Source organism: Colletotrichum orchidophilum (assembly GCF_001831195.1).
Source record: "Colletotrichum orchidophilum strain IMI 309357 chromosome Unknown Scaffold_7.1, whole genome shotgun sequence".
NCBI classification, from domain to species: Eukaryota; Fungi; Ascomycota; class Sordariomycetes; order Glomerellales; family Glomerellaceae; genus Colletotrichum; species Colletotrichum orchidophilum.
In genome coordinates, this window is record NW_019172963.1 from 278,776 (window position 1) to 305,907 (window position 27,132).

The 27,132-nt window shown below is 52.6% G+C and overlaps 7 protein-coding genes across 7 annotated transcripts, besides 1 other annotated feature; 4 read left to right on the forward strand and 3 right to left on the reverse strand.

Annotated features, from left to right (window-relative positions):
• Nucleotides 1-394: 394 nt before the first annotated feature.
• CORC01_01383 (phosphatidylinositol transfer protein sfh5) lies at nucleotides 395-1,804 on the forward strand (the record flags this gene model as incomplete). Its single annotated transcript, XM_022613039.1, has 2 exons — nucleotides 395-990; nucleotides 1,063-1,804. The coding sequence occupies 2 exons, from the start codon at nucleotides 395-397 to the stop codon at nucleotides 1,802-1,804; spliced, it is 1,338 nt and encodes a 445-aa protein (XP_022480467.1).
• Nucleotides 1,805-5,803: 3,999 nt separating this feature from the next.
• On the forward strand, nucleotides 5,804-8,398 carry CORC01_01384 (SET domain-containing protein; the record flags this gene model as incomplete). The annotated part of the gene is made up of 3 exons (XM_022613040.1): nucleotides 5,804-6,980; nucleotides 7,031-7,410; nucleotides 7,466-8,398. 3 exons carry the CDS (start codon nucleotides 5,804-5,806, stop codon nucleotides 8,396-8,398), a joined length of 2,490 nt encoding a protein of 829 aa, XP_022480468.1.
• Nucleotides 8,399-11,176: 2,778 nt separating this feature from the next.
• Nucleotides 11,177-11,394, reverse strand: CORC01_01385 (uncharacterized protein; the record flags this gene model as incomplete). The annotated part of the gene is made up of 2 exons (XM_022613041.1): nucleotides 11,177-11,293; nucleotides 11,353-11,394. 2 exons carry the CDS (start codon nucleotides 11,392-11,394, stop codon nucleotides 11,177-11,179), a joined length of 159 nt encoding a protein of 52 aa, XP_022480469.1.
• A 1,044-nt stretch (nucleotides 11,395-12,438) lies between these two features.
• Nucleotides 12,439-12,758, reverse strand: CORC01_01386 (uncharacterized protein; the record flags this gene model as incomplete). The annotated part of the gene is made up of 2 exons (XM_022613042.1): nucleotides 12,439-12,561; nucleotides 12,633-12,758. 2 exons carry the CDS (start codon nucleotides 12,756-12,758, stop codon nucleotides 12,439-12,441), a joined length of 249 nt encoding a protein of 82 aa, XP_022480470.1.
• A 2,397-nt stretch (nucleotides 12,759-15,155) lies between these two features.
• Nucleotides 15,156-15,239: a sequence feature (Short protein (CORC01_01387, OHF03334.1) was converted to a misc_feature.).
• Nucleotides 15,240-19,165: 3,926 nt separating this feature from the next.
• On the forward strand, nucleotides 19,166-20,702 carry CORC01_01388 (DHHC zinc finger protein; the record flags this gene model as incomplete). Its single annotated transcript, XM_022613043.1, has 3 exons — nucleotides 19,166-19,499; nucleotides 19,552-19,992; nucleotides 20,047-20,702. Coding segments are annotated over 3 exons (1,431 nt in total), but the record flags the coding sequence as incomplete, so codon positions are not given.
• A 715-nt stretch (nucleotides 20,703-21,417) lies between these two features.
• Nucleotides 21,418-21,561, reverse strand: CORC01_01389 (uncharacterized protein; the record flags this gene model as incomplete). Its single annotated transcript, XM_022613044.1, has 1 exon — nucleotides 21,418-21,561. The coding sequence occupies one exon, from the start codon at nucleotides 21,559-21,561 to the stop codon at nucleotides 21,418-21,420; it is 144 nt and encodes a 47-aa protein (XP_022480472.1).
• A 3,442-nt stretch (nucleotides 21,562-25,003) lies between these two features.
• Nucleotides 25,004-27,021, forward strand: CORC01_01390 (impB/mucB/samB family protein; the record flags this gene model as incomplete). Its single annotated transcript, XM_022613045.1, has 2 exons — nucleotides 25,004-25,221; nucleotides 25,269-27,021. The coding sequence occupies 2 exons, from the start codon at nucleotides 25,004-25,006 to the stop codon at nucleotides 27,019-27,021; spliced, it is 1,971 nt and encodes a 656-aa protein (XP_022480473.1).
• Nucleotides 27,022-27,132: the final 111 nt, after the last annotated feature.

Below are 27,132 nucleotides of genomic sequence, written 5' to 3' on the forward strand. Positions count from 1 at the left end.
CCTCTCTCACTCATTGTATCTTACTGGCCTGCCTGCCTCCTCGCCCAACACGCTCACTACTTTGAAAAGAATAATAATAAGTCACCCCAATAGACCAGGACAGATACCACACACGCACACACTCGCACGCTACCTTACACACACTCACACACACCTGAGGCAACTGGACGCGACTTTGCAGCAAGAGGGGCTGGGGCACAAAAACCAGCCTGAACTTTTTTTTTCTTATCATCTTATTTTTCCGAACGAAAAGACGCAGAAGCTGTCACTCAGAAATTCCAACCTCAGTTTCCCGCACTCATTCCTTGAGACACACACACACACACACACACACACTCTCTCTCTCTCTCACTCACCAAGACTCATCTCACTCACGGATTTTTCTGATTCCATCATGTCAGCTCAGACCACCGACACGCCCGTCGCGGCACCTGCGCCAGCTGTTGCTGCTGAGTCTCAGCCCACCGCCGCCGCACTTGCCGCTGAGCCGACTTCGGCTGACGCTCCCGCGGCCGCCGCAATTGCTGCCCCTGAGGCCCAGCAGGAGCAGAAGACTGAGCAGCCCGCCCCTGCTGCTCAGAAGCCAGAGGAGAAAGCCGATGAGAAGGCTGATGAGAAGGCCCAGACTCCCCTGTCTTCGCTCTTTGAGAAGCTGCCCACAATCTTGGGCGAGGCCAAGCACAACGAGATGTGGAGTGTGCAGCTCTCCGACGACACCCACGTTCCCACCACCGTTGTCCTGCAGAAGTTCCTCCGCGCCAACGACGACGATGTCTCCAAGGCTGCTGACCAGCTTCAGAAGGCTCTGATCTGGCGCCGTGACACCAACCCCCGCAAGCTTCTTGATGAGGTCTCGTTCGATGGAAAGAAATTTGGCGATCTCGGCTATATCACCACCCACAAGGACGCCCAGGGTAAGGAGATGGTTATCACCTGGAATATCTACGGAGCCGTCAAGGATAAGAAGGCCACCTTTGGCAACGTCGACGAGTGAGTAACAACCCAAGAGGATGGGGAATCTCGGCCTCGCATAAATGGCATCCGACTTACACATCTGAATAGGTTCATCAAGTGGCGCGCTGCCCTTATGGAGCTCAGCGTCCGAAAGCTGAACCTTGACAAGGTCCAGACCCCCATCCCCGATGGCGGCGAGGACCCCTACCAGATGATCCAGGTCCACGACTACCTCAACGTCAGCTTCCTCCGCATGGATCCCGCCGTTAAGGCCGCCTCCTCGGAGACGATCAGAGTCTTCGCCATGGCCTACCCGGAGCTCCTCGTTCACAAGTACTTCGTCAACATCCCCGCTCTCATGGGCTGGGTCTTCAAGGCGATGAAGGTCTTCCTCGCCCCCAAGACCGTCGCCAAGTTCCACCCGCTCGGCTATGGTAGCGAGTTGGGCGGAGAGCTCCCGGCCTACAAGGACTCGCTCCCCAAGGAGTACGGCGGAAACGGCGAGAGCATCGAGACCACTGGCCAGACCGTCAAGCTCACGGGGGCTGCGGCTCCTGTCGAGAAGCCCGCGGCTGATGTCGCGGCTGATGCTACCCCTGTCGCCGCCGCGCCTGCGGTGACTGAGACCCAGCCTGCCGCTGAGACTCCCACGGCTGCTGCCACCGAGACCAAGACCGCTGAGACTGCCAACCCCGCGGCTGTTGTCGGCGAGCCCGTCGTCGTTTCTGAGCCCGAGAAGGCTGCCCCTGCGGCCGCTGAAACTGAGAAGACCGAGGTTCCGTCCGTCGCCGACTTGAGCATCAATGACAAGATCGAGGCCAAGGAGGAGGCCAAGCCCACTGCCGCATAAAGTTTGACTTCACAGCTTGCGAGGTTTGTTTTTCTACTCAAAGCTTTTCTATTTGTCCCTTGACTTTGACACTGTGGGGGTGGACTTGGGTGACTTTCGCGGAAACATGGAGAGGGAATGAAGTTGTCGCAGAGAACTGAGTCCATCGGTTTTCCAAACATTCGGGATTCAGTTCGCCCGTTCTTGAAAGACAGAGTGAAAGAGAGGGGTGTGGCGGGATTTGGACTTGTTTGCCCACTGTGTTTTCTCCTTGCGTTCATGCCATAATACCCTTCTTGTGTGTGTTTGTGGCGTTGTTAATTCGAATCCAAATTGTCGATCGAAGTCAGAGAGGAAAGAACGATCAGAACAGAGAGACTGGCAAGAAAGTATGGGAAAGTCTCCTTTTTAATACCTAGGTTAGGAAGAAAATAAAAACAAATTTGACAATTCAAAACCGCTGGAAGCTTTGTGAGTCTCTCATAATGTGTGAATGTCGGCGACTGACTCGATGAGATGAGCGCCCTATCCAGAGTGAAACCACATAGCCTTTCCCCGGTTTCTTCTTGCTCTTCTTCGACCATATTTGGCGGTCTGCCGGCCGAGTGTGCATGAACACCCTCGAAGGGAGAAGCAGAGGTGCGATGCGTGGTGACTGCGCTGCCGGTTGGTTTGCGCACCCACCCACCCACCTGCCTTGTTCGACCCGCATCCCGGGGTAAGCAGCACCAGCCCACTCATATATTTCCGCGATCGAGCATCACGAAGAACTACGGTCCCTCCGCGTCGTTGTGCGCTGTCGTTGTTAATGCCACGATTTTGAGACATTGCGCAGTCCAATGGGATTTTCATCTTTCTCCAGGACAGTGGATGCTGAGTTGCACCCAGTTCATCACCGCAACGATTGCTTTCATTTCGATCGAGATAACTGAAAGCTGGACAACTCGCCCAATGCTGCTCTCTGATGCATCGGGAAGGTCGTGATCGAGCTCAAAAAGTTCACCATGATTCAGAATATGATTTTACAACTGCTCATGTCTGTATATTGTTAACGTTGTTATACATTTATGTGTTTCAACATTTGGCGCATTTGCGGTGAGGTAATGGCCACAACTCGCTATCCTGAAGGAAATGTCAGAGGCTTTAATGAGGAGAAGCATGATGAATGCTTCTTTTGCCAGTGGTTATCACAGATGGCCGGCTGCGATGAACAGCTGCATAGTCACGCAAAATAATATCTCTAATTCTGTCACTGTAGACCGCTCGCATGTGCAATAGTGTCCTCTCTGGCCAGGTTCGTTTTATGGTTTAGCATCGTCGTCGCAGGCATAGTTATCTCCATGCATGTTTCTAGTAGGCTGTCGATGAGCGCAACACCGCCAGGCTGAGTCTCACATCGGAGCGAAGCAAGTAAGCCACTTTCCCGACAGACCAGTATACCATGCCTGGGTCTCATCTTTCTCGCTGTCAGTGAGCGATATCAATTCAGATGTCGTTTTCTCGTGGACCAAGCGCGGATATTTCGAGGCTCATCAGCGCCTCGACGTTGGAATGACGGAAGAACTTACCTTCTTTGAAGAAACGGCAACCGAGGAGTATGCGATCACTCGATATTCCTCTCCTTGGTCGTCTGGATAGCTCTCGATTCGATTTGGGCAATGATCACAGACAGATCAGTCCCAGGTGCGACATGATTCGGGAATCCCATCGTACCTACCTCACCATAAGAGCTTGCCACTCATATTCCAGGGTGAACTTCAACCGAATGCCAGGCAAACTCATAGCCTCATCCTTGAAACTTGCCATGAATGGAAACCGCAACCCAGAAGGATATTTTGTCAGTAAGTTAGATGACACCTCCCTGGATAACTAGAGCCGGAGATGGTACTGGGAGCTGTTTGCTTGCGGATCTCAACCATGTCGAATCCACACGGATTACCCAACATGGCGAGTGGTCGAGACGAAGCAAAATGATGCAGGTAAGGAGTGGTGTTGCTGCTCATCATGCCTGTATCGGGGCGAGGCTCAGCGCAGCAGTACGGCGGTGGCGCCGGCGGTTGAGGCAAAAAGCAGGAGGTGTTCCGAGAAGATACAAGCAACGCAACCAGATGACACTTGGACCTTAGATTTTCAACGACACAAGGGTCTTCAGGGACCTGAAGTCTGTAAAAGCATAAATCGATAGACTGGTCGCGAGAGGCCGTAGGATTGCGATGAAGCTGATTTTGGTCTTTCGGCTTATCCGACCATGTAGTTGGCTAGGGCGGAAGTCAGCAGGATAAAGGATCCAATGTTCAAGGAGTATGTACAAGTGGAGGAGAGGCAAAAGACGAGAGAGAAAAGGACGGGATAGATGGAGGAGAAGAGAGGACACACACAGTCCCGCGTACGCATACGCAACACAACACGGACCAGGGTTCTGTTTACCTTTGGAGGTTCCCAGCCGAAAACGAAGACCCGAAGAGAGGCCAGGCCACATTCAACCACGTCCAAGGTCCGAATCTCCATGTTCTCTCTCTCTTTCTCATCCCCCCTCGTCGAACTCAACTCTCTCCCTCATTCCCTCGGTGTGTGTGTGTATGTGCACGTGTCCCTGACGCACTCTCCGATATTCCCATTTACAAACCCACGCAAGTCCCAGCGCCAGGCGAGACCGGCCAAAGTCAGACAAGGACACTTAACCTAAGCAAAAGTGAAGAGCGCGGCGTACGCTGGCCCAAAACACCAGGCAAGCCTTCCCGCCCTGGTTCTTTCACAAGGGGGGGGTACAAAGGTCAGCAAGGCCCGTTCCTCACCTCAGCATTCTCATTTACCCAGAAGCACCTCTCTTGCGTCTGGCTCCCATCTTTTCCGTCTCTATCTTCTTCTCTCTTGTCTCCTCTTGCGTGCTTAGACGCTCAACCGCGTCTTTTCCGACTCCTCGCCTGGAACATCCGGCTCGAGTGCTTTTTCTTTCCTGGGTTGACTCTTGCAGTTCAGTCCTATTGCCTTCTGTCTCCGCAAACGGGTGCAGAGGAGAGCAGTCAAAGCCGAAACCTAACGGACCTACTCAAGGTAGGTGGGCAAGGCAAGGCAAGTCAAGCAAAAGTCAGCAGCCAGACCGATAGAGCAAGCAGCAAATCCATCAATCAACGACCACGGTCAAACACCTCGATCCATCCTTCAAATCCATCAAATTCAGTCGCGTCCCCACTCCCCGCGTTCTGTCCTCAACACGACACTGGGTAACCTGACGGAACGGAACCTCCCTCATAGCCATCTTTCCCAACTCATCCCATCCCGCCATCCGCACCAGTCCCTCTTCTTGCCTACCTACCCAAGGCACCCTACCTTAGACTCCGTGTCTCTGTCTCATCCCTCCATCTTACCCTAACTCAGCTCACCTCACTTCACTCCACTAAACCTCTCACTCTCGGGCTTATCACGACTCAACCTTTAACGCTACCAGTTATCACGCGCACTAGGTATTACCAGAAATTGAGCTGCGCTTGTTCACAGCAACACCAAAATCACGGATTTTTCAGCAAACCACAGTCGGCCAGTTGTCCATTGCGGATTTCGAACCCAGGGTCAATATTTTTGACTTTACAATTTTCCTTGGTTTCCCTTGTTTCCTCCTCATCTTCCCCCTTTTCAAACTCCCTCGGCCTGCTACTAAGCTGGGGCGCTTTGGTTTGCTGCAGCACAGAGTACCTCGTCTGCCAAATACACTCGGAGACTACCTTTACCTTATTGCCACTCAATGCCCGGCCGGTAAGGTGAGCTAAGAGGCAGCGAACGAGCCAATTCTGCGTGCCTGGGGGACGGTTTCCGTGCACACCCCGGTCTAATCCCTCTCCTGGCCTTTTTCGTGTCTGGAACTTCTCTGGACCTCCCACGCCCCCCAACTTTCTTTCCACCTCGCAACACACGCACACTCTATTTTGGATCGCGTCGCATCTCGCCTCTGCCGACCTCCAAACACGAAATAAACGACGCAAAAGCTCAAAATCGCGTCGAGACTGGGTATATTCGCCCAATATGTCTCTCCTAACTAGCGAAAGCGGCTTGCTGTCCGCTCTCGCTACTGATTCCTCCTCCAACATCGCGTCTTCGAGCTCCACGCCTCCCACCAGTATATCCGACGTTGCCAGCCAGGCCTCCGACGGCCCCAAACTAGACGACATCCCCGTCATCCTCGAAACCGAAACCCTCATCGAGACCGAAATCGAGGCTCAGATCGAAATCCCCGCGGCCACAATTCCAGCTGCCGATCCTGCACCCGAAACACCCTCGGAACCCCAGTCCGCAGCGCGCCCACGTCGGTCTTGCTCCGGAAAAGGCGTATACAATCTCTCAAAACTCAGCGGCACGGCGAACCGCGGTCACCGCCGCGCCAAAGGCGACATCGTCGCCGCTGACCGACGCAGGACCATTTCTAGCGACACACTTGTCGATGGCGAAGCCAATGTGGATGAAGTGGCGCGTGTCGCTGGCAATCTTGTCCGTGACGGCATTGACGCGTTGAACCTCCAATGGTCTGTCGGAGCTCTCAAGACACCACGTGTGAAGAAGATCACTGCGGAAAAGGCAAAGACGTCGCGAATTACCCGCCATACGGCGCGTCTTATCGGCACCCCTGTCGAAACTCTTGCGACCAAGGTCTCCAACCTCGGCAAACGGAGTCGCAAAACCTTTGAGAAGAACATGTCTAAAATCCCCCGCGAATTGCGCCGCCTTCAGGACACCAAAGAATTCTCCGGTATCGACGAGAAGCCCGTCATCAGAACGGTCTGGTCCAACGGAAAGCTCGTTATCTTGGACGAAAATGGCAACATTCCCGCACCCCCGGCCAAGAGGGCCAAGTCGGAGCCGCTCGAGACCAAGAAGGAAGAGGCAGAAGAGAAAACCGAGAAGGCCGACGAAGCCCAATTTAAGAAAACTAAGCGGTACAAGAAATATCTCGATCGCGGACTGTATGCTGGTCAATCGACTTTGTCTGATCTGACCAAGGGCTTGTCGATAGCCGAGCAAAGGAAGCTTGCGCAAACTCAAGAGCTCAAGGACTATGGCCGCCCCAACAAGGCTCTTCCATTGCCCATGTTTAATGGACTGCGCCTGCTGCTCAGCGGTCGCGATTTTAAGCTCCCCTTTGACGTCTGCAACCCTCTGCCGCCTGGCCAGCCGAAGCCCGACGATTTCCGCAAGATGACAAAGAGTTAGATTCCCATCGTTGCTCGTTGCTTCCCCTCGCTGACCTTGTTACAGATCGATTTGTTGGTGATTCTCTGAGTCTATGGAAGAAGACACCGCACTTCATCGACCAATCCAAGTGCGTCTGCAAACCTGAAGATGGATGCAGTGAGGACTGCCAGAACCGAATCATGCTGTACGAGTGCGACGACAAGAACTGCAACGTCGGCAGGGAATATTGTACAAACCGCGCCTTTGCCGACCTTCAAGAGAGAAAAGCAGGTGGCGGCAAGTATCGCGTCGGTGTCGAGGTCATCAAGACGTCTGACCGTGGCTATGGCATCCGCGCGAACAGATGCTTCGAGCCGAACCAGATTGTCATGGAGTACACCGGCGAGATCATCACCGACGAGGAATGCAACAATCGCATGGAAACCAAGTATAAGGATAATAAGGTGTGTGAAGACCTCGCCAACTGTACCGCCCAGCAAAGCTAACGCGCGTCGCCAGTGTTACTATCTCATGAGCTTTGACCAGAACATGATTATTGACGCCACGACTGGTAGCATCGCTCGTTTCGTCAACCACTCGTGTGCTCCCAACTGCCGCATGATCAAGTGGATTGTGTCTGGCCAACCTAGAATGGCATTATTCGCGGGGGACAAGCCCATCATGACGGGCGAGGAACTCACCTATGACTACAACTTCAGTCCGTTCAGCGACGAGAACGTTCAGAAATGTCTATGTGGCGCGGCGAACTGTCGAGGGATCTTAGGGCCTAAGCCTCAGGAAGTCAAACAGCCCAAGCCTCCCAAGTCGACTATCAAGGCCGTCGTCAAGAGCGCCGTCAAGGCGAGCAAGAGGAAACTCGAGACGATGATCGGCGACGAGGAAGATGGCGGCTCCGCTAAGAAGCGCAAGATCAAGGCCACGAAAGGCGTGAGACGATCGCTATCTTCGAGCGGCCTGTTGACCAAGGCTGCGTCCAAGGGCGCGGCCACGGTGAAGAGGCGTGTCTCGGCCATGGCAATTCTCGGCAGCACCAGCAAGACGAGCACCCCGGCAAAGACGGCCAAGGCCGCAAAGTCGACCCTGGCGAAGATGACCGTCAAAAAGGCAACTCCGAAGAAGTACACGGCTCCCAACCCCGCACGCAAAGCTACCGCAGTCCGTAAGTCGGGCTCCGGGAAGATGCTCAAGACGTATGGAAAGGTTTCGCCTAAGAAGCTGAGCAGCCGTGCGCCAAGCATGACGATTGTGGCCGCGGGAGCGGAGAACGAAGAGGAACTCACACCGGAGAAGAGCAAAGCCCCGAAGCTTCACCGAAGTCTTAGCAAGGCTTCTCGGAACGCGCTGGAAGAGCTGTCACGTGGTTCCACCATCCGTCTTGTGAGTCCCGACCTTGTGAGCCCGGGAGCCACGATCACGGCCCGGCAAGATTAGGGGTCGGAGGAGAGTTCTGGACCATTACTGCATGAGGCATTGATCGTGCCTAATTCATATTGAATCTTGACGTCGACAAACGAGGGCGGTCCGGGTGAGTTTGGCGTTGGCAGGGTGTTTTCGGTCATTCAACAGGCGAAACGGAGGCTAGGCATTGTACATTACGGGAATCGAGGGAAGGAAGACATCGTACCGGGGAGAGACGAACGAAGAAGTGACAAGGGGGGGAGGCAATGAGAGACGAGACGAGACGTCAAAGCTGTCTTGGACGGACGTCAATTCTCTCCTGGAAAGTTGGGCATTCTCTTCTGCAAAAATCTGGCTGCATACGTTTATCGGAACTGGGGGACTTATTGCCAGTTGCAGGGAGGGTCTAATCATTTTTTTCGCTTTTTTCTTTCACTTCTTCTTTTTCGAAACGACGGTCGGCAGCAGCAGCTCGAGGCATATTTTAGTTCAAGTGGCATGTTCCAAAGTTTCCGATAGTGGCAGGGTCTGTCTTGCCATCGCTCCGAATACAAGAAAGACGCATGTTTAATGATGACGTGCGGTGTTTCTGTTAAGGACAACCACAGGTTTCCTTCCCTCCAGTCATTTTGTGCCTAGCGTGAGGTTGATTACGTTCACCGACCTTTAGTTCGTCAGGCGGCACGCGCTGGATGAGGTCAGAGGGAGGTGACGGACGAGAGGCGAGCGAGCAGTCCATCCAGGTTTGAACTCCAAGTGCGGTGCGGTGAGGCGGTGGTTTGGGCGCTGTTGAGGATGCCCTGGTGGCCAATGGGCAGACCGAGTTGGCTCGAAGGCCTCTCCAATCATGCATGGACCTTTTACACACCCAGTGTCCACCGCCCTCCGCTCTTCCTTCGCCTCAGGCCCTATCCGTGTGTCTGTCCATGTGCCTACGCCATTGACAAAGAATCATGGCTTTTCTTGCAGAGATTCTAGAAGCCTGCCAAGGGTGAATGAAGATGCAAGCTCGGGCGTATGGCGTGGCGTAAGGCGCAGAAACCCGTTTGATGCGGTTGCGGTAACGCGGGTTGCGGTTGGTGCTCCAATTTCGCGACGAGGTGTTCCAGGATACAGTTTCCTACTTTTCTTTCTTTTTTCACGTCGTTAGTCTCTTCTCTTCAGCTGGGGGATGATGAACACAGCCCTAGGGGAGCCTAGCAAAGTGGAAGATTAGTCGAGGGAGTTTTTTTTTTTTTTTTTTTCCCTTTCCTTTTTTTTTGTGCCTTGTCGGGCAGCCAGCCAGCGCCTCCTGGATGCGAAACCTGTCTCTCTTGGTTTGTGTTTCTCTTGTTCTCTAGAAAGTCAAGCTGGCCAAGGTTACACTATTGGCAGGCAGGCGTGGCAGGGCTGTCGCTCATTGCGCGACAAAAGCGTGGCGGAAAACCCTACGGATCTCACTCCGACGGCAACGGGGCCTGAACACTTAACTGTGGCTGGTGTACATAGTAAAGGTGAGAGAGGCAGCTGGGGGGCCCCCTAAAGGTATGACGGGAGAGACTGAGACTGAGACTTTAGGACGTGTATCGGGCGAGGTGGATTTCGTCCATCAAGCCTCATGGGGTGGGCCCCGGGAGGATACCTGAATGCCGGTGAGGGATGCTGATGACTGACTTTAACCGTTCTTTGCGAACTTCTTCCCACCCCACCTAAACAGCATAGGTACTACGGATACGCACGCTCCCCATACCATCCCTAGCTGTTGGCCACTGATTCGCCGTAAAATTGCAAGAGCCTCAACTCTTCAAATTGAGGGGTGTAACGCGTGCTGCCATTATTATCCAATGAAACCAAACATGTAGGTATAGGCCTCGCCGGTCTTACGGATAGGAACCTACCTAATGCACAGCCACCTTGAGTCCCGTGAGCTATGAATGCGAAGTACGTAACTTTTTGAGCCGCAACTAACGTCCCCTCCTCACGTCTGTCTCAATCGCCTACCCACCTTAGGCAGACTTCGTCTTTTTCCACAACGGGGAGCCCACGCTACGTTTGGCGGGATCGACTTCGCGCCTGCGTAATTTCGAATGTGCGCAGCGGCGCGAAGAGTACCTTTTAGTACCCGCTAACAACCTAAGGCAACAGCTCACCGGTGACCGAGGAGCGAGGTCGCTCTATCCAAGTGGAGCCGCCATCATCCCGTCGAGCTTCACCTCCCGTCTCCCGCCCCCGGCCAAAAACATACCGCAACTCAGATCACGAAAGACGAGGCGACCCGCGCTAGATGGCACTAGCCACTACCGTTGCTCACTTTTCTGTCTTCCTCACTGGACGACATGGTTTACACTTCCAAGTTGTCACAAAAGCTAAAAGAAAAAATCTGATCTATTCCCTACGCCTGAGTGCTGGCCCTGAGGCTAAGTCTATCTATCCTATCCTACACTGTCCCGATGCCGGAGGGGAAGGGGGTGTTTCTTGTGTGCTTCGTTTACGTTGCTGGGTATTGACTGGTGTTCATGATCCGTGGCTGAGCCCGCCGGCGGCTGCCTTCGTCCCTCTCCTTCCACTTTTGTTCATCCTTGTGGCTGTCCCCCCGTTCCCTTCTGTCGTTTGGATGCTGTTGGCAGTCGAGGCCCAGGACGCCAGTGCGACTGGTGATGGCGGCAAAGTTGGAAGGACGAGATGTCCCGGGCGCCACCTATGGGTGCGACCCTCCATGTCAGGCAGGCCATAACATGGCGGGTGCTATCAAGGAATGCGTTCGTCATCTACGATATCACCGGTTAGTCTCGAGCAACCTCTTGGAGCTAAACTTTTCATGTTGGGACTCACTCATCGACCAGCCCGGGTTGTGATCTGCTTGATCGTGCAGCTGTGGCATCTCTGATGGTAACAGTATGCACAGTATGCGTCAATTGTGTAGTTGAGCGGTCCCTTGGCGCAGTTGTGCTGAAGGAGCTGGTTAGCCAAGGGCATCGGAGGAATGGAAGATGTGTTGCTGGACTCACGCAGTACCACACGTTGGTCCTGACGGTAGTGGGCTGGGGCATGATGGGCTTGGGAAAGCTAAGAAAGTTTTCAACCTTTCTCGAAGTTGTCTGCTGCGATGTGTGGAAGAGGGCGTTGATGCTGATGCCGGTGCGGCTGCGGTTGCGTCTGACCTGATGAGGTTCTTCTATTCTCTTCAAAGGTAAAGGAATCGGGTTGATTTTATAATTCTTTCATGTGGAATTGGAACGCCCAACGGCGAGCAGATGCGCGAGTGCGCAGTGTTTCGTTCATGGTTAGCAAACTCGGTGAAGGTCAAGCATGTCTTTGGTTTGTACGCTTCCTCGTAGAAAGTTTCTATGGAGCTGGCTTGGGGCTGTGATCTTTCGGCATCGCCTCCCCCGTCTGCTCGGTGACAATTTCACTTCACCTTCCACTCCACTCTACTCCAATCATCTCTCAAGCCGGCCTCATTACTGGAGGGGGAAAACGCCCATCTTGTTTTCCCTTCGGTCAAGTTGCTAGGTGCGCGCTGCCTTTTTCCATTACACTACATTACACTACATTACACTCTACTGCGCCACCGAGTCTGGTCTCGTCGGTATGGGAACTTGACCGAACTTCGGTTGTCTACGAATGCTACCCACTCGAGCTACGCAGACTCGAACAACCCTGTCTAACAGACTTGGGACTATCATTCCTGATGGGTCCCTCGGCGCCTCGTTTTGGGATGTTATCGAGCGCCCATGACTGGTTATGGAGAACACACAACCAGGTGAAATCGGCACGTCATACTCGCAGCATCGCCCGGTCAAGCGCAGAGTGCTGCGCAAGGAATGTTTTAGTTTATGACGTCAAATTTCTACACGAGGTGGCGGCTGGTCTGGCACATCACCGCAAGCCACGCTACAATCGCAAAGATTTCGTCTTCAAAAGTCCGTTTACAAATTCATTGCTGGGCCGGTCACAGCTTCAGCTGTGATCGTTCTAATTCTAACTGTCTCGAGGATATCACATTGTTCCCCCATTCTAGCCTCTCGCTCTGTGTCTTCTGCAGTTGGGGGATACCGATGCAGGCTTTCTTATCCAAACCCAATCACACCCGCTCAGTGATCGGCGCGCTGGGTGACCACGGAGGTCTGGCAAGTGTGGCAGCGCCGGTGTCCACAGTTGTAGTTGGTGCAGTGTGTGTCAGTTTGAGTGTTCAATGGTCCATTGTGACAGAAGTCCTAGAAGCAAAGCATGTTAGTCGGAGGATGCTATGGAAACCTAAGACGAGCTGGGATGGGCCGTCACTGACACAGTACCAGACCTCGAAAGAAACATATTGCTTCTTGCCGCCAGAACTGCCACCAGAACTGCCACCGTGGGACTTTCCATGAGAGCTCCCGTGGCCCTTGGAGCTCGAGCTCTTGTGGTGGGCCATTGCTTGTATTGATGTGTATTGTGTAGTCGATACAGGTGGGTTAAAGTCTGTAGCGGGATAAGAGTGTTGCGTGCGCTGTTCTCTCAAGTGAGTAACTGTACTGGCCGTTTCTGATGTCGAGTTCTGGCTTCTCCTTTCTCTCAAGTGAGAGCAGGCCAGCTGCTTTTTAAATTATTGAATTCATCCTCCGTCTCTGCGACTTTTACAATCTCTTGCGCAGCTGCGCAGTTTCCTCTTGAAATCCCTTGGTCTGGAGTCCTAGTCGCAAGCGAGCAAGTGCTCAATTTCGATGATTCTTGTGGGGCTTGGCCGTGCATCGCCACTTTCTCCGGTAACAATTACATGTTTTTCCTCTTCTTCAATACCAATCGTTAAGAGAGGAGCTTCACCACTAGAGCGCCTGACGGTTCCCTCACAAGTTTCTCATTTTCTCGGTGTTTAATTTGCGTTTGCCAACACCGAGTCCTCGCAAGACATTTGGCCTCAAGTTTCATGAAAGAAAATAAGCAGTATGCAGTTGGTACTGCTGGTCTTATGGCACTTAGTAACGGGGCGTACGGGACGGGCTCGGCCGCCCGTGGCGTTGCTGCCGCCTCTTTCGCCCTTCCCGAGCTCCCGGTCACCGGACAATTTTCATCCCTGGAGTGGTTGTAGCATAAGTATGTTGTGCATGATGGTCTGCAAGCGGACCGCACCACAACAACTCCCGAGGCCGCGGGAGGGGAGGCCGTGCAAGCGCGAGGCATGCGGTCGCCACGAGGCACCTGGCGCTGAGCGAACGTGGCAGCTTATCCCCATGGAGGGACTTTTTGCCTATTGATGAGAGCCTAACTCAGATCGCACCCCATTCCATCGTCAGCCGTGCGCGCACCTCACACGAGGCAGGCCGCTGCCGAGGCCACGGCCGCATCTGCCCACCACCTTATTCCGCTTTCCATCCCCCCCTCTATCTTCCCATAAAGCCGGTAGCCCCGGAGTTGTGTGAACCAATGATTGGTACGGGGCTTTCATGGGTCTTCCTGGCCGCATGCAGGTCATTCATGTGATTAAAGTGCAATACTATGAGGTTGATATGACGACCTGCCTCGACAAGACCTCATCTCCTTCATCGACCGAAGACGAATCATGTCGTTAGGGTCTTGAGCTTTCCGGACATTGGCTGATTTATAAGAGTGCCTTGAGGTTGACCTTGAGGGTTGTGGTGGCTCATCGGATGCTGGGATTGGTATTTGCTAGGAAGCCATGAGGCATGCATACATCCCAATGACCGAGGGAGACGAAAGCATTTGGTATTGTACTTCCATTGGCTCAGTGAATAGACCGGTGGCAATCATTCTTTCTCCCCAGGAAGCCTTGAGTGGCTTTCCAGTCTCTAGGACAAATCAGGTCAGTTTGTAACTGTAGCACTTGGGGTGTGCAGTAGACTAGATGATATATAATTCCAGCAATCAAAATGGCTTGTCTGTTGTAGGCAACTCATGTGGGATTTGAAAGTTTTATGCGCAGCTCCAGAAGAGACTGGCTTTTAGTGAAGAGCAACATTGCTCAATGGTCAGAATGGCTCTGCGTGGACTGCGTCGCCTCACAACCTGGTCTCATCCGTGAGTGTGTGTCATTTGGAGTGCCTGAAATGCTAAGGGTATAGGTGCCAAAGTCATTTTGCCTTGTAATTACCTGAGGTCTTGCAGGTTTGCTCTTGTCTGCGACTCGTAACTGTGATGAAGTTGTGTGGAGTCGGGCTTCGCCATACACCCCACCCGGGAAGGTGTACTTCTTGTCTGGCAACTCAATTCCATAAGGTCTTCAGAAAGTTGAGTCAGAGTAATGTTGCCAACGAAAACAAGGTGAGTCCATTGAGGAGATGTCATGAAACTTCTAGTCTATCTAGCAAATGACCTGTAGTCATGGCCCCTCTAATGCACAGGAAACAACCCAATTAAAGATAGTGGTGAGTGAGAAAAAGAAACTCGTGGCCACTGAGGATCTCCAGACTCTTCAAACAAGGAAAAGAAACCAAAGAGAGAAGCTCCAATCATGTACCCAACCCCCTGGCTCCTAGTCGGAGTTGCATGCGTGCCAGGTGACTCAGGTAGGAGACCAAAAAGGACCGAGCAGTAAATCTAGCCAATCAGAGAGAACAAATGAAAATCAAGCAAGTAAGATCAAATCGAAACCTCCAAGCCAACTTCTTACACCCTAAACACAACTCTGCATGGCGGAACTGTATACCACCCGGGGGAAATCCTTGTCGCTACCCGTATCGTGCCGTGTGCTTGGCTTGGGGGTGTTGTAACCGAAGTACTTTCGAAAGACCGAATGCGCTCTATGCAGGATCTTGGATGGTCGCTGCGGTCGTTTCGATGGTACAGAACAACGATGAGACATCGTCCATGGCGGCTATCGCACTCTGGTGGTCTTAACGGGACATTGACTGCAACGTCTATATCCGCAACTAGGGCAGCCATCAATTCTCGTGGTCATTCCCGAGTCACCACACTGGCACTGTTGAATGTTAAACATTACTCTCGAGTACTAGTGAGGAATCAATATTAACTTACACATGTCCAAGTGGTTACAAGGGTCTTCGATGACTTAGATGATCCCATTTTGACGGATTCGGCGTTCTTTGAAAAGATGACAGGAAAGAGTAGTAGATTCTTGGATGAATATATCTATCAGATGCTCGAAAGGAGGCTGGAGACGTTGATGAGGCAAAATGAGAAGAGAGGTGATCCTCAGGAGTCCATCTTATATATGTGAAGTCTTCAAGACCAAGTTCCAAGTCCTTTTGGGCGAATCGTCCGTATCGTCCCACTGTCATTACAGCCGACGGCAATGTCCTAAAAGCCTGGTGAGGCAACAGAAATGTTGACCAACGAGATTCCAAGCCACGAAACAATAGTCACTAGACATTTGTTCACAGGAAGCCTAAGACGGGGATACCGACGACGTGATTGAGTCCTCTTGTGGGGTCTCCCACTGTCCACCCGGTGCGCATCGTGGCTGTTCCAGAAGGCATCCCGCTTGCCTCGGTGGAAGTTGGCGCAGTAACAATTCCACCGTCCATATCGCAACGTCAAACAATACTACTGCGCCTTCCGGATCAGGCGCCTCAGGGCCGATCATTGGTATGTGACGTCTGCCCTAGTCGGTCCCCTCCACGCGGTTCGAGATCCGGAGCTGTGGTGCGCGCGATTTTACGGTATGTTCAGGCAGATATGAGTATGGCGGGTGGTCTGGGACAAGTTAGCCCAGACATCTCTCAAGCGAATATCCACCAGCGGTGAGGGGAAGAGGAGGATATGACTCCTTGTCTCGCGCCGAAAGTACGGAGAAGGTCGGCAGAGGAATGCCATGGGTCAGAAAACGATATGGCAAGTCACCTGGATCACAAAAACGAAGCTGGCGTGCGGCTCTGCTGTGACAGGGAGGGATGGTGATCCGAGGAGGCTCTGCGGCTCTGCGGCTTCCACCGGTACTGCTTATGGACTTAGTTGACTGGGATGGACCCGAAGACTGCTCTAAGCATGTGTGTTCCACAGAGGACAAGGGGACGCCCTGATACTTGCCATTCTCACCGAATAATCAGGCAACCACCGCCCCCGCCTGAAACTCGATGCAGGCTAGAGGGCAGATTCAGAGCGAGCAGAGCCGCATGAGTCCAAGATGGGCCCTGGGTTCGATTCGTCCAGCTTCGATTTGGCCTCGAAGTTGCTCGTTTTCGAGTCATACAGTCGTTCCTGTTGTAGGTATACTCTCCATTGACCCAAGTAATGGACGCAGGCTTGGCCCCCGCAGGTGCACATTTGCGGTGTGTATGCGGCCAAGATGAAAGTAAGAAGCAATGCGTGGACACATCAAGGGAGACCTGTCCGTCGGGCTTGGAATGGAGTGGCGGCCGGCTCCGAAGTAGGGTGCGGACCGCTCGCAGGCAGCAATCCGTGTTGAAAGAGAATTAGGAAAACGCATCAGTTTGGATCCTAAAGTGAGGTGGACAAAGTGAGGGGAGCAACGGCAGGTCTCATGCATACCTAGGTAATTGCGTAAGCATGCGGGAGTCTTATGGACATGCAGGCTCGATCGAGACAGAACGTGTCACGTGATTCTTTGGATGTCTGCCGTTGGTCGAAACCATCTGAGAGAAGAATGAGTGCAGGTTGAGGAGCAATTGAAGATGGATTCAGAATACCTGGTCATAACATATTGCTGTCGAGAATCTAACTCCAAGTCAACCCCTTCACTAGGGCTACGTTGGCGGTACTGGAAGGGAGAGAAGAAAGCCAGGAACAATTGGTCGTACAGCAGCGGCTTGTGTCTACTGTTGTCGAATGATAGGCATAATACAGGTGTAGGAAAGCTCCGACCTATCAGCTGAGTGTACTACACTCTAGGAATCTCTTTTTGCTTAGTTGCATTATAGATAGCGTCGGTGGTCAAGATGTAGTCTCCTTTCCATGCCTTTCATTCGCCAAAGACACTCGTTTTTCCTCTGACTGGTGCGATCGAATCGCGGGGACCGAAGTAGCGGAGACGTCTTCAAATCGAATCGTGCCAATGGGGATCTTTACACGGGTGGTGTATGTGGCGGTTCGTGCAGCGGTTGTCGCCGCGGCTCTCAAGAGACCCATTAGGTTGGGAAAGACGGAGGACAGAGGTGAATGAAGGGCGGGGAAAGTCGAAGCTCTTATGTACTCATAGCCATGCGGCTCTTCTGGCCTGCTGACCACGTGAGTGATACATTTCCAGATCCTCAGGCTGGTATTGCGGGTATCTTGACAGTCGAAGCCCGGGCAGAGTCACAACCTTCTAATCCTCTTGGATAGGGCATCCGTCTGTGAGTAGCTGTCAATGCATGTGCCGCACAGCCTTGAGAATCTGACCATCTGAATGAAAGTAGAGAAAAGAGATGCATGGATGTCGAGGCAGGTATCGATGTGGCTAGCTGTTAGACCAAGGTAGGAATAGTCTGGTGGGTTCCGAGGTTGATGTCGATGTCGATGGGGGCGATGTGTGAGAGAGGCTGAGTGAATAAGAAGGTCTCGAGCATAGTCATAACTAATATGCGTTGAGACTTGATGTAAGATATGTACCAAGCAGCAACAAGGCCGATTCCTCCGAGACTGATTCCCATAGCAACGCTATAGAGGGATATTCTCGGGACAGTCGCAAGGTCTTCACAGCCTGCTCGTCTAGGATGTCGATCACCGTGAGTCGGAGAGTAGTTGACACTGGGCTGTCGTATTGAAAGTGCGAGAGCCTGCTTTCTTCCGTGTTACTTGTGGAGAGAAGTATTTTGTAATTATCCTCAGGAAGAAACTCGCCCGCGCCGGTGTGGGTTACGTGCAGTTTGCCTCGCATTTGGTGGTTGGTGGTGGCTTTGGAGCTTGCGGACTGAACTCGCATCTCTGGCACTTGGGAGCCAACTGATCATGAGCTAAATCACTTCGACTTTGGCGAGTTGATATCGATTCTCGAAGTTTCTCGTTATCGGGCGTAGCAGCCTAGCATGTCGGGCGTAAGGGGCTAGCGTTTTCCCCTCCACGCTTGGCTGAAGATCTGATCCATTGGATCCATGGTTATGAAAAGGCTCACAAGAGAAGAGAGAAAAGCACAAAAATGGTTTGAAACGCAAAAGAGGTCTCTTTGTGTCGCCGCAGCTGTGACATGTAGTTCTTGATGGCTGCCAACGAATCGTTAGCTGATGGAACGAGTCGCGCCACCAGCTGAACACCTGAAGGCCAAAAAGCCACGTTACCGCGTAATGACGAATCAAGCAGAGGCCGTTGACGGTTCCTGATACGCGGTGAAGTTGATGAACACAGGTCTCACGTCGCTTCATCGGGGTTTACCGTTTGGCAGATGTGGTCTCACAGGCAAAACCAGCATGCCCACACACACGTCTGGGGGGTTCATCATGTTCATCGAACCGGAATGAAACAAGATGAAGGCGCAGTAGAGAACGGAGACGGACGAACGGACGAACCAAGGACCGCGGTTTACTTTGCATGAGCTTTCCGCGGGAAACTAGATGCATGCAGTGCCTCGCCTCGCAGCTGAGAGGGCATCCATTGGATGCCAACGAAGTGTAGGAGGTTCCAAAATTGCAGTGAAGAAAGAATACGGCGAAGGGGAACCCGCAACGAGTGGAATCCAACACTGGGCTGGGGCAAGGAACCTAGGTGCCAATGCTGTAGGGCTGAAGGCCACTGTTCCCGTTACCTTATTGATCCACTTCACCCGGCAGCACAATGCACTCTATTGTTGTTCTGCGCATGTTCTGCAGCGCGTCTCTCCCGCCCCTGTCTCCCCTGTACCCGCTTTTACTCGGCCCTGTGTAAATTATCTACGCAGTAGGTACCTAAGGTAAGGTAAGGTGGACCGTGACATTTGATTGCAGGTATCCCAGGCACGCACCTCCGAGGCGCCTAGAACTCGCCCGTCGTCCCGGCACCAATTTCCGGAAAGGACGACGACTATTTCCAATCCTACGCATCTACACATCGTCGCATGGTTTGACGCGGCTCTACAGCCCGTCGCTCGCATTTTCTGCGCTCTCCTTTGGACGCCAGCTTATTTCATTTGTCCAGTTCCTTTTTCCATGTGCCGGAAATGACTGCGCCGTTGCCATGTCGCAAGCCACCAGCACGAAATGTGCCTCGCGATGGGTGACGCGCATCATCCCCATCATCATCACTGGCACAAGCGGCTATGCAACCTACGTGATCGTGGCCTACCTAGGTGGTGAGTAGCCTTGTCCGTATGAACACTTTCAACGGCTGATCTTTGACCGCAGTCGACTACCTATATAGAACCAGGGGTGAGGTAGGCGCCGCAATTTCGACAATCACCATCTACCTCTTCTTCTACCTCCTCACGATCGCCGCCTACCTGCGAACATTCCTCAAGATCAAAACGGACCCAGGCTTGGTACCGCTCGGCCCGCAGGCTCAGCATCCATCTAGAGAGTCGAATAAGAAGAGCAGGCGGAGAAAAGTGGGAGACTTGGAAAGCCAGCCATACTTCACCGGCCCCGACCAGGACCCGGACAGCCCCGGCTTAGAGGGGTTCTACAGCAAGGACGTATTCGTTTGCGAAAGTGACGGACGTCCTAAATGGTGCTCCGAGTGCCGCAATTGGAAACCTGATCGGGCCCATCACTCGAGTGAGGTTGGAAGATGCGTGCGAAAGATGGACCATTATTGCCCCTGGGTTGGCGGCATGGTGTCAGAGACCTGTGAGTTGACGCAATCTGCGGCATAGGCTCAAAAACTATACTAACAAAACGTAGCCTTCAAGTTTTTTGCCCAATTCACTTTCTATTGCACCTTATACTGCACGGTTGCACTGGGCCAGGCAGCCTACTGTCTGGCTTTACAGGTGCGCGATGGGACCGTCGACGGGAGAACGATCTCCGGCGTTGCCATCGCCGGTTTTTTTGGACTCTTCACTTTTCTTATGACCGCAACTTCTTGGCGGTTTATTTTACTCAATATAACTAACATTGATGCCCTTCGCAAGTCATGGGTCCATCAGCTAGCAATCAGGGTGCCCAACGGCACCCGTCCTGGAAATAATTACGGCACGATCACCTATCCTTTACCAAAGTACCCCCAAGGGATACATGCTTCCTCAGACGCCACTGTCGACAGCGAGACCCCTCGCGACCGACTGGCTACACGCACGTTTGCTATTATCAGGACTGAGTCAGACGAAAACCCGTGGGATCTCGGGTATGCCGGAAACTGGACGTCCATTATGGGACACTCCCTGATCGACTGGCTTTTGCCTATACGCGGGTCACCATGCGCCAATCACGATAGCATGGAAAGTGACTACGAAATGGGCGCGTTGATACAGACACTCAGAGAACGACATGGTCTACCTGACCCCAACCATTCATCCGGCGGAGTGGAGATGCGGGAGCTGAGAAACCGTGATCGTTGACCGAGGCCCAAAGACAGCCAATGTCCTTGCATATTTAGGCGTTCATAGGGGCCAAGCAACTCAAGGGGCCCAGCGATTGATTTTGGTTTATATGCAAATATGCACGCGCACGCGCACACACATACACGTACCTAGTGTTAAGCCTTCTTATGTAGTAATTAATTCAGTATATGGAAAGGCGGCCAGATCAGCTCATTCGCATTATTGGAAAGTATCTAACAGGTCATTTTGGTTAGCTCAAGTGCAAGGCAGGTTCAGTAGGGGCATCCAGACGCCTAATTTTGCAGCATCTAGGGTATCTGATTCCGGGTGAGGGTGTCAATCACTCGCACCGACCGACCTAGAAGATCCACCGGGCCGAAGGCATGTCCTCCGAACGGCGGCGGAAGCAGTGGTGGGATGTGCTCGATGTCTGGTGGGTCCCCTATGCATTCCTGGCCGGATTGCTGAAAGCTGGAGGGACATACAATTGGGAATAGGGAGCAATAGTCAAGGAGTCATTCGCTATCTTGGATGGCTTTCGTTGGTGAAGAGTGATGAAAGTGAACTAGCTCTGGTTCGTTTGATATGGCATGTCCGCTCCACACTATGTAGACCCAATGCTATAGGCTGCCTGCCAATCGCGAAAGCTTCTATGCTGTTGCAGTTACTGTTTTCCTACACCAGCTCGGGAGTCAGATCACCGTATCCTTGGCCCGATATGCGAGGTCAGGATTCAATCTGGCTCTGTGCAGTCGTCGCACTTTGTGTGACTACAGGGCGCCACGCTACACTTCATGTTGTCGTTCTCGTCCGTCCCGCACAACTCGCTGTTGTTGTTCTCGCTGCACTCACAGCACTTCCAAGACCCCTCGGGCATCGACTTGGTACTGTTGGGAGGTAGCTCGGAAGTGTCGGATTCGTTGCCGTCGTCTGACCTAGGAAAAGTTGATGAGTGGACGAGCGAAAAGTAGAACTAATTCGCCGACTTACATGTTGTATAAGTCAAGATCTGAAGGATCTGAAAGCCCAAAAACACTTGAAAATGTATAGAGAATTCCGGATACAGCCCAACTGAAGTACGGAACGCTGAATTACTGTGTATCGCCGGATACAACTTGATATGGAGGGATGATGTAAGTGTTTAGGGGCAAAGAGGGTGGGAGAAGTATGACGGGCATAGACGATGATTTGTTTTGGTAGCTTCTTCGGTCCATGATAATAGACCTTCAGACTTATATGAGTTTCCCTCTACCATATCCAGAGAGCATTGTAGGCGGACATTTGCCTTCCGCATCTTCGGGACGAGTACTCCAGTTTCAGATCAGAGTATCGGTTTAAATCGCTTTGTGCAGGTCTACCCATGACCAAGCTCCTCGGACATGGCTCGAATTGGTAATGATACATGTTTCCCTCATACAAACGTTTCTGGAAGAAGCGTCTTGGCCCGGCTCGTATTCCAGCGTCCCATGGGTGTGCTGGATCTTGCGTCAGTCGTCTCGACTAGTACAGCATGGCTCCGAGACTCAGCCACCCAACCCGCAAAGCCAGGAGAAGCCATCTAAGCCCCGAGAGGTTTCCAATAGGACCTATCAAAGGGTGGTTCCTGACTGGTCGTACGAGGTAAACATGGACAACATTGCTGGGCTGACGCCGGTGATGCGGTACGCCCCCTACTCGCCGAATATCTGGAGCCGCAGCGGGATGACCGAGCTCTTGGAACTAGTAGATGGGGGCCGATCCTGCGGCGGCGGGATAGAAAGTTTGTGCAAGGTGATTTCGAATTCCTTGCCGTTAGTTTCGAACCAGTCAGCTATGCCGTGATACCGCAGGCAGGGGACGAGATCGGGAGCCGACCCCAAAGATGACGGACAAGGCAACTTGGACGAGGCAACGCTAAGAGGCAGCCTTATGGCTCACCTCGAAGTTAGAGCTCAACGGGTAAGTCCTGCTGTTCTGTTTGGTTGAGTACCGAAGACACCTCGGCCTGCTTCCGGGCAGCTTTTGATGACTTCCACTGCTCCCCTCACCAAGAGCGAATGAGGTGGGTTCTTGTGTTTGTCGCGCTTGACCCGGTTGTCTGTCATGATCGAGATTGGGGACAGCCATCTCGTAAACATAGGGCCAAGGCGGGGTTGATTGTGAATTGGCAAGACCGATTGTTGGCAACGATGACTCGTTCTGAGACCCCCTTGGTCCAAATTGACTAGTGTTGCGAAAGACGTAAGTACTGCTCGAACCCCAGAAAAGCCACTCCGTGAATTTTGCAGTGAACGGGGACTCCAACATTCCAACCGACTGGTGGACCGCAGAAGGTGAGTTTCAGGTTGACTGGTTGCCTGACGGTACCAGCAAGGCTCGCCGGAAGAGGGCCTGGTATCATATCGAGGGTTCCTGTGCAATCAACATCCTTCAAACTGCAGTGGCCAATGGACTTACGGGAATATAAGCTACGAGGAACCTCCGATTGGAACTGATAGATAAATAGAAACCTAGCTGATTCGTACGGAGGGTGGTAACCGTCATAGCATTACGTAGAGCGTGGGGTTGCATTAGAAATCGAGTTTGTGTCTTATCCTCTGCTAGTCGTCGTGCCCCATGGCCAGCAACAACGAGACTCCACGACCGGCACAGTGTGATAATTGGAGTCAAATTCATGCGCGAGGAAATCTGCAGCCTGCTCTTCCTCTTCCCATCGGATTGGTCGATTAAACGCTAGGGCAGCAAACGCGGCATGCAGTCTGCGAATCGGAGTACAAGTCTCTGAGTCCTGGAGTCTGCTAGGTCAGCGAGAAGAGATGACGTCTTAAGGAGAGAGAGGCATGGCGTGAAGCTTAATGCAAGGAAAAGCGAAGCGGGGAAAGAAGATTGGACATCCCCAAATTTGGCTGGACCGACCCTTGTGTTCCGTACCACCTGCTTCTTTGGAGACCAAAGTGCGAAATACAAGTCGTAGCCTGCTGCCGATAACATTGGGGGTGGTAAGAGAGCCATGTAAGGTAGACGCGGCAGGCTCGTTGAAGTCCGCAGCTCAAGGGCTTTTGGCGACCGTAAAACAGGAACGGAATCTTGCCGGCTCGGGAGAATGAGACGGTATATCAAGGTACAAGAGAATACGATTCACTCAGTAATTCAGCCGGAGGATAAATGAGATAGTTCGAAGCTAGGTGCTCACTTCGTGATCCTGATGTCTCATATCGCCTTGACGACTGTTGCCTGGTGGGTGCCTTTCTCATAAACTTATGAGGCGCTGAAAAGGTGGGCAAGATAGGTTAGAGATGTCTTGTAATGCATCTTAATTCTTGGCAAGGTCGAGGCTGCGTCTATCAAGAGCTGACATACGACACACCATAATGATGGTTGCAGTCGTGTAACCAGACCACTGGGAATCGGCCTAAATGCTGGAAGAGGACGAAGATGATGTTCACATGTGAAGATTTGATTCGGTAAGTCCGGGACTATAGGCGACATACATTGCGTCTTCGAAGAAGGATTCAGAGACGATTCTTATAGGAAACCAACAAGTCGTGGACTCCTCGGCCGTTTATCCGAGGGCTTGAGCCTGATAATCATGGCCAACGGGCATATAAGAACTGACGGATGACGCAGTATGGCGGCGTAGCAGGTTCGTCGATGGGGCGAGGGAGAAAGAGGGATGTTGCAAGAGGCACCCGGTACACTTGCGCAGGTTGAGCGGTTGTTCTCAAAGAATCAGCGACGAAGAGAATGTGATGTTAAATATTGATGGATTCAGATTAAATTATAGCCTGAGAGTCCTTGGCCGAGAAAATCAAGATACGATAAGGCCTTCCCTCACTGAACGAAGACAATACTTGCCATTATGAATGCGCGACCTGAGCGTGCCAAGAAGGCAAGCCAACCGACGACGTCTGCGGGTCATTGTTGGCTAAAAAGTGGATCCGGAAAGCGGTACCAACCACTTAGGTTCGCGGCAAATCCTTGCCGCTGTTTCTTCGGTAGAACACTCAATGGCAGGCGCGTTCCGAGGCGCGTTTGCCTCAACTACCTACGTAACTGCTGACCTTTGCAAGCGTGAGGTATAATAATTATCCATGGAGCAACACAGTAACCATCTCCTCCAGACATACTCCGTACGACTACACCAAACTTGGCTTATATAACGATCTGAGAAGAAAACCACACTAGACAAAAAGAGTAATAAATTCTTTTCATCGGCCTTGCAGTCAAAAATTCCATGTCGATCCAAAGAATACGCCGTTGAGATTCCGCTGAGCGAGCAGGGGGGCCTCACGACGCCGCCACGACGCCGACCGGCACTTCGGCGCAACTCAACCGAAACCATGTCATCCTCTCAGCCCTTCCGGGACTCCTCCCCTATAGCCGGCATTGATAGACGCAAATCTCAGTTCACCTTCAAGCATTTGTCCCAGCTAGCGACTTACAATACATCGTGCCCCTTGCGAGTCATAGCTCACATTGACCTAGATGCCTTCTATGCACAATGTGAGATGGTTCGTTTGGGCGTGCCCAAGGACCAGCCTCTGGCCGTCCAGCAATGGTACGTGGTCTTTCCGTTTCATCGTGTCGTCAACTAACGCTCCCAAGGCAAGGACTGATTGCTGTCAACTACCCAGCACGTGAGCACGGCATTGGTCGTCATTGCACTTTGACGGATGCGAAGAAGCTGTGTCCTACCCTGGTCGCTCAGCATGTAGCCACTTGGCGAGAAGGTGACGACAAATGGGCTTATCGCGATGATGCTGCTGCCAACATCCAGAGCGACAAAGTCTCGCTCGACCCGTACCGTCTTCAATGCAGAAAGATTCTGGCAGTCATCAAGGAAAGCTTGCCTATGGGTCAGCAAAAGGTTGAAAAGGCTAGCATCGATGAGGTTTTCCTTGATCTCTCCGCACAGGTCCATGCCGTTCTCCTGGAACGCTTCCCCGAGCTGAGAAACCCACCACCTTACGACGATCCGACGGAGAATCTTCCCGCCCCATCCGTAGCAGCTCTGGACTGGCAAGCGGATGCACTCGTCGATTTGAATGAGGAGGAGGAATCCGTGGATCCAGACTGGGACGACGTGGCGATCCTCATTGGTTCTGAGATTGTCCGCGATGTCCGAAGACAGATCCTGGAGAAGTTACACTACACATGCTCCGGAGGTATTGCCAAAAATAAGTTGTTGAGCAAGTTGGGCTCCGGCCACAAGAAGCCCAACCAACAGACCGTCATTCGAAACCGAGCAGTCGCCCAATTCCTGTCAGGCTTCAAGTTCACCAAGATACGCAATCTCGGGGGGAAGCTTGGCGAAAACGTGGTCTCAACTTTCAACACTGAGGTCGTTGACGAGCTTTTAGCTATTTCTCTAGACCAGATGAAAGCGAAGCTAGGCCATGACACCGGAACCTGGGTTTTCAATACTATTCGTGGCATCGACACTAGTGATGTCAACTCCCGCACGCAAATCAAGTCGATGCTATCTGCGAAATCGTTTCGGCCTTACATCACCACCCCGGAACAGGCCCATCGGTGGCTGAGGATCTTCACTGCCGACATCTTCGCCCGCTTGGTTGAAGAGGGGGTTTTGGAGAACAGGCGCAGACCGAGAACAATTAACTTGCACCACCGGCATGGCGGTCAGATGAAATCACGCCAAGGTCCAATTCCCCAAGGCAAGACACTAGATGAGCAAGCGTTGTTCGAGCTTGCAAAGAACCTCTTGAACCAAATAATAGGGGAAGGCAACGTTTGGCCCTGCGCCACCCTCAGCTTGAGTGTGGGTGGCTTCGAAGACGGCGTCACAGGCAACATGGGCATCGGCGCTTTCTTGCTGAAAGGAGAAGAAGCTCAGGCACTAAGGCAGGGCGGCCGCGAGGCAAATGATTTGTCCAATCCTGAAGAACAGCCGCCAAAGAAACGTCGGACGGACGGAGGGGCGATACATCGCTTCTTCACACGCAACGTTTCCGCAGGCGAAGAACTGCCGTTCGACGGTACATTTGTGAAGAACGATGTCAAGCCCCGAGACCAGACTTCGTCAGGTGAGCCATCCACAGCTGCTCCAGGTATGAGTATGGCGCACGAGGACGGCAACGGCGGCTTCCACCAGGTGCCAATCACGGCCTTCGTGTGCTCACGGTGCAACACAAGGTTTGAAACGCCAGAAGAGCACCAAAGCCATGAGGATTGGCACTTTGCCAAAGATCTACAAGACGAAGAACGTGGCAAGCCCATACTTGCCCAACACTCGTCTGCCACCCGCGGCTCCGGCCCAAAGACTTCAGGTGCATCGGCCAAGCGGGGCGGCCGCGGCGGCAAGCTAGAGCAGGGACAGAGTAGATTGAAGTTTGGATGATATGCCCGTTGTTACCAGCATCACGCCAAAAGTTTGTGGAGCGGGTCCTGCCGCCTGATACGCGACGAGACTTGGAAGTTGGTAAACTTTCACGCCCGGAGACCAGGTCCA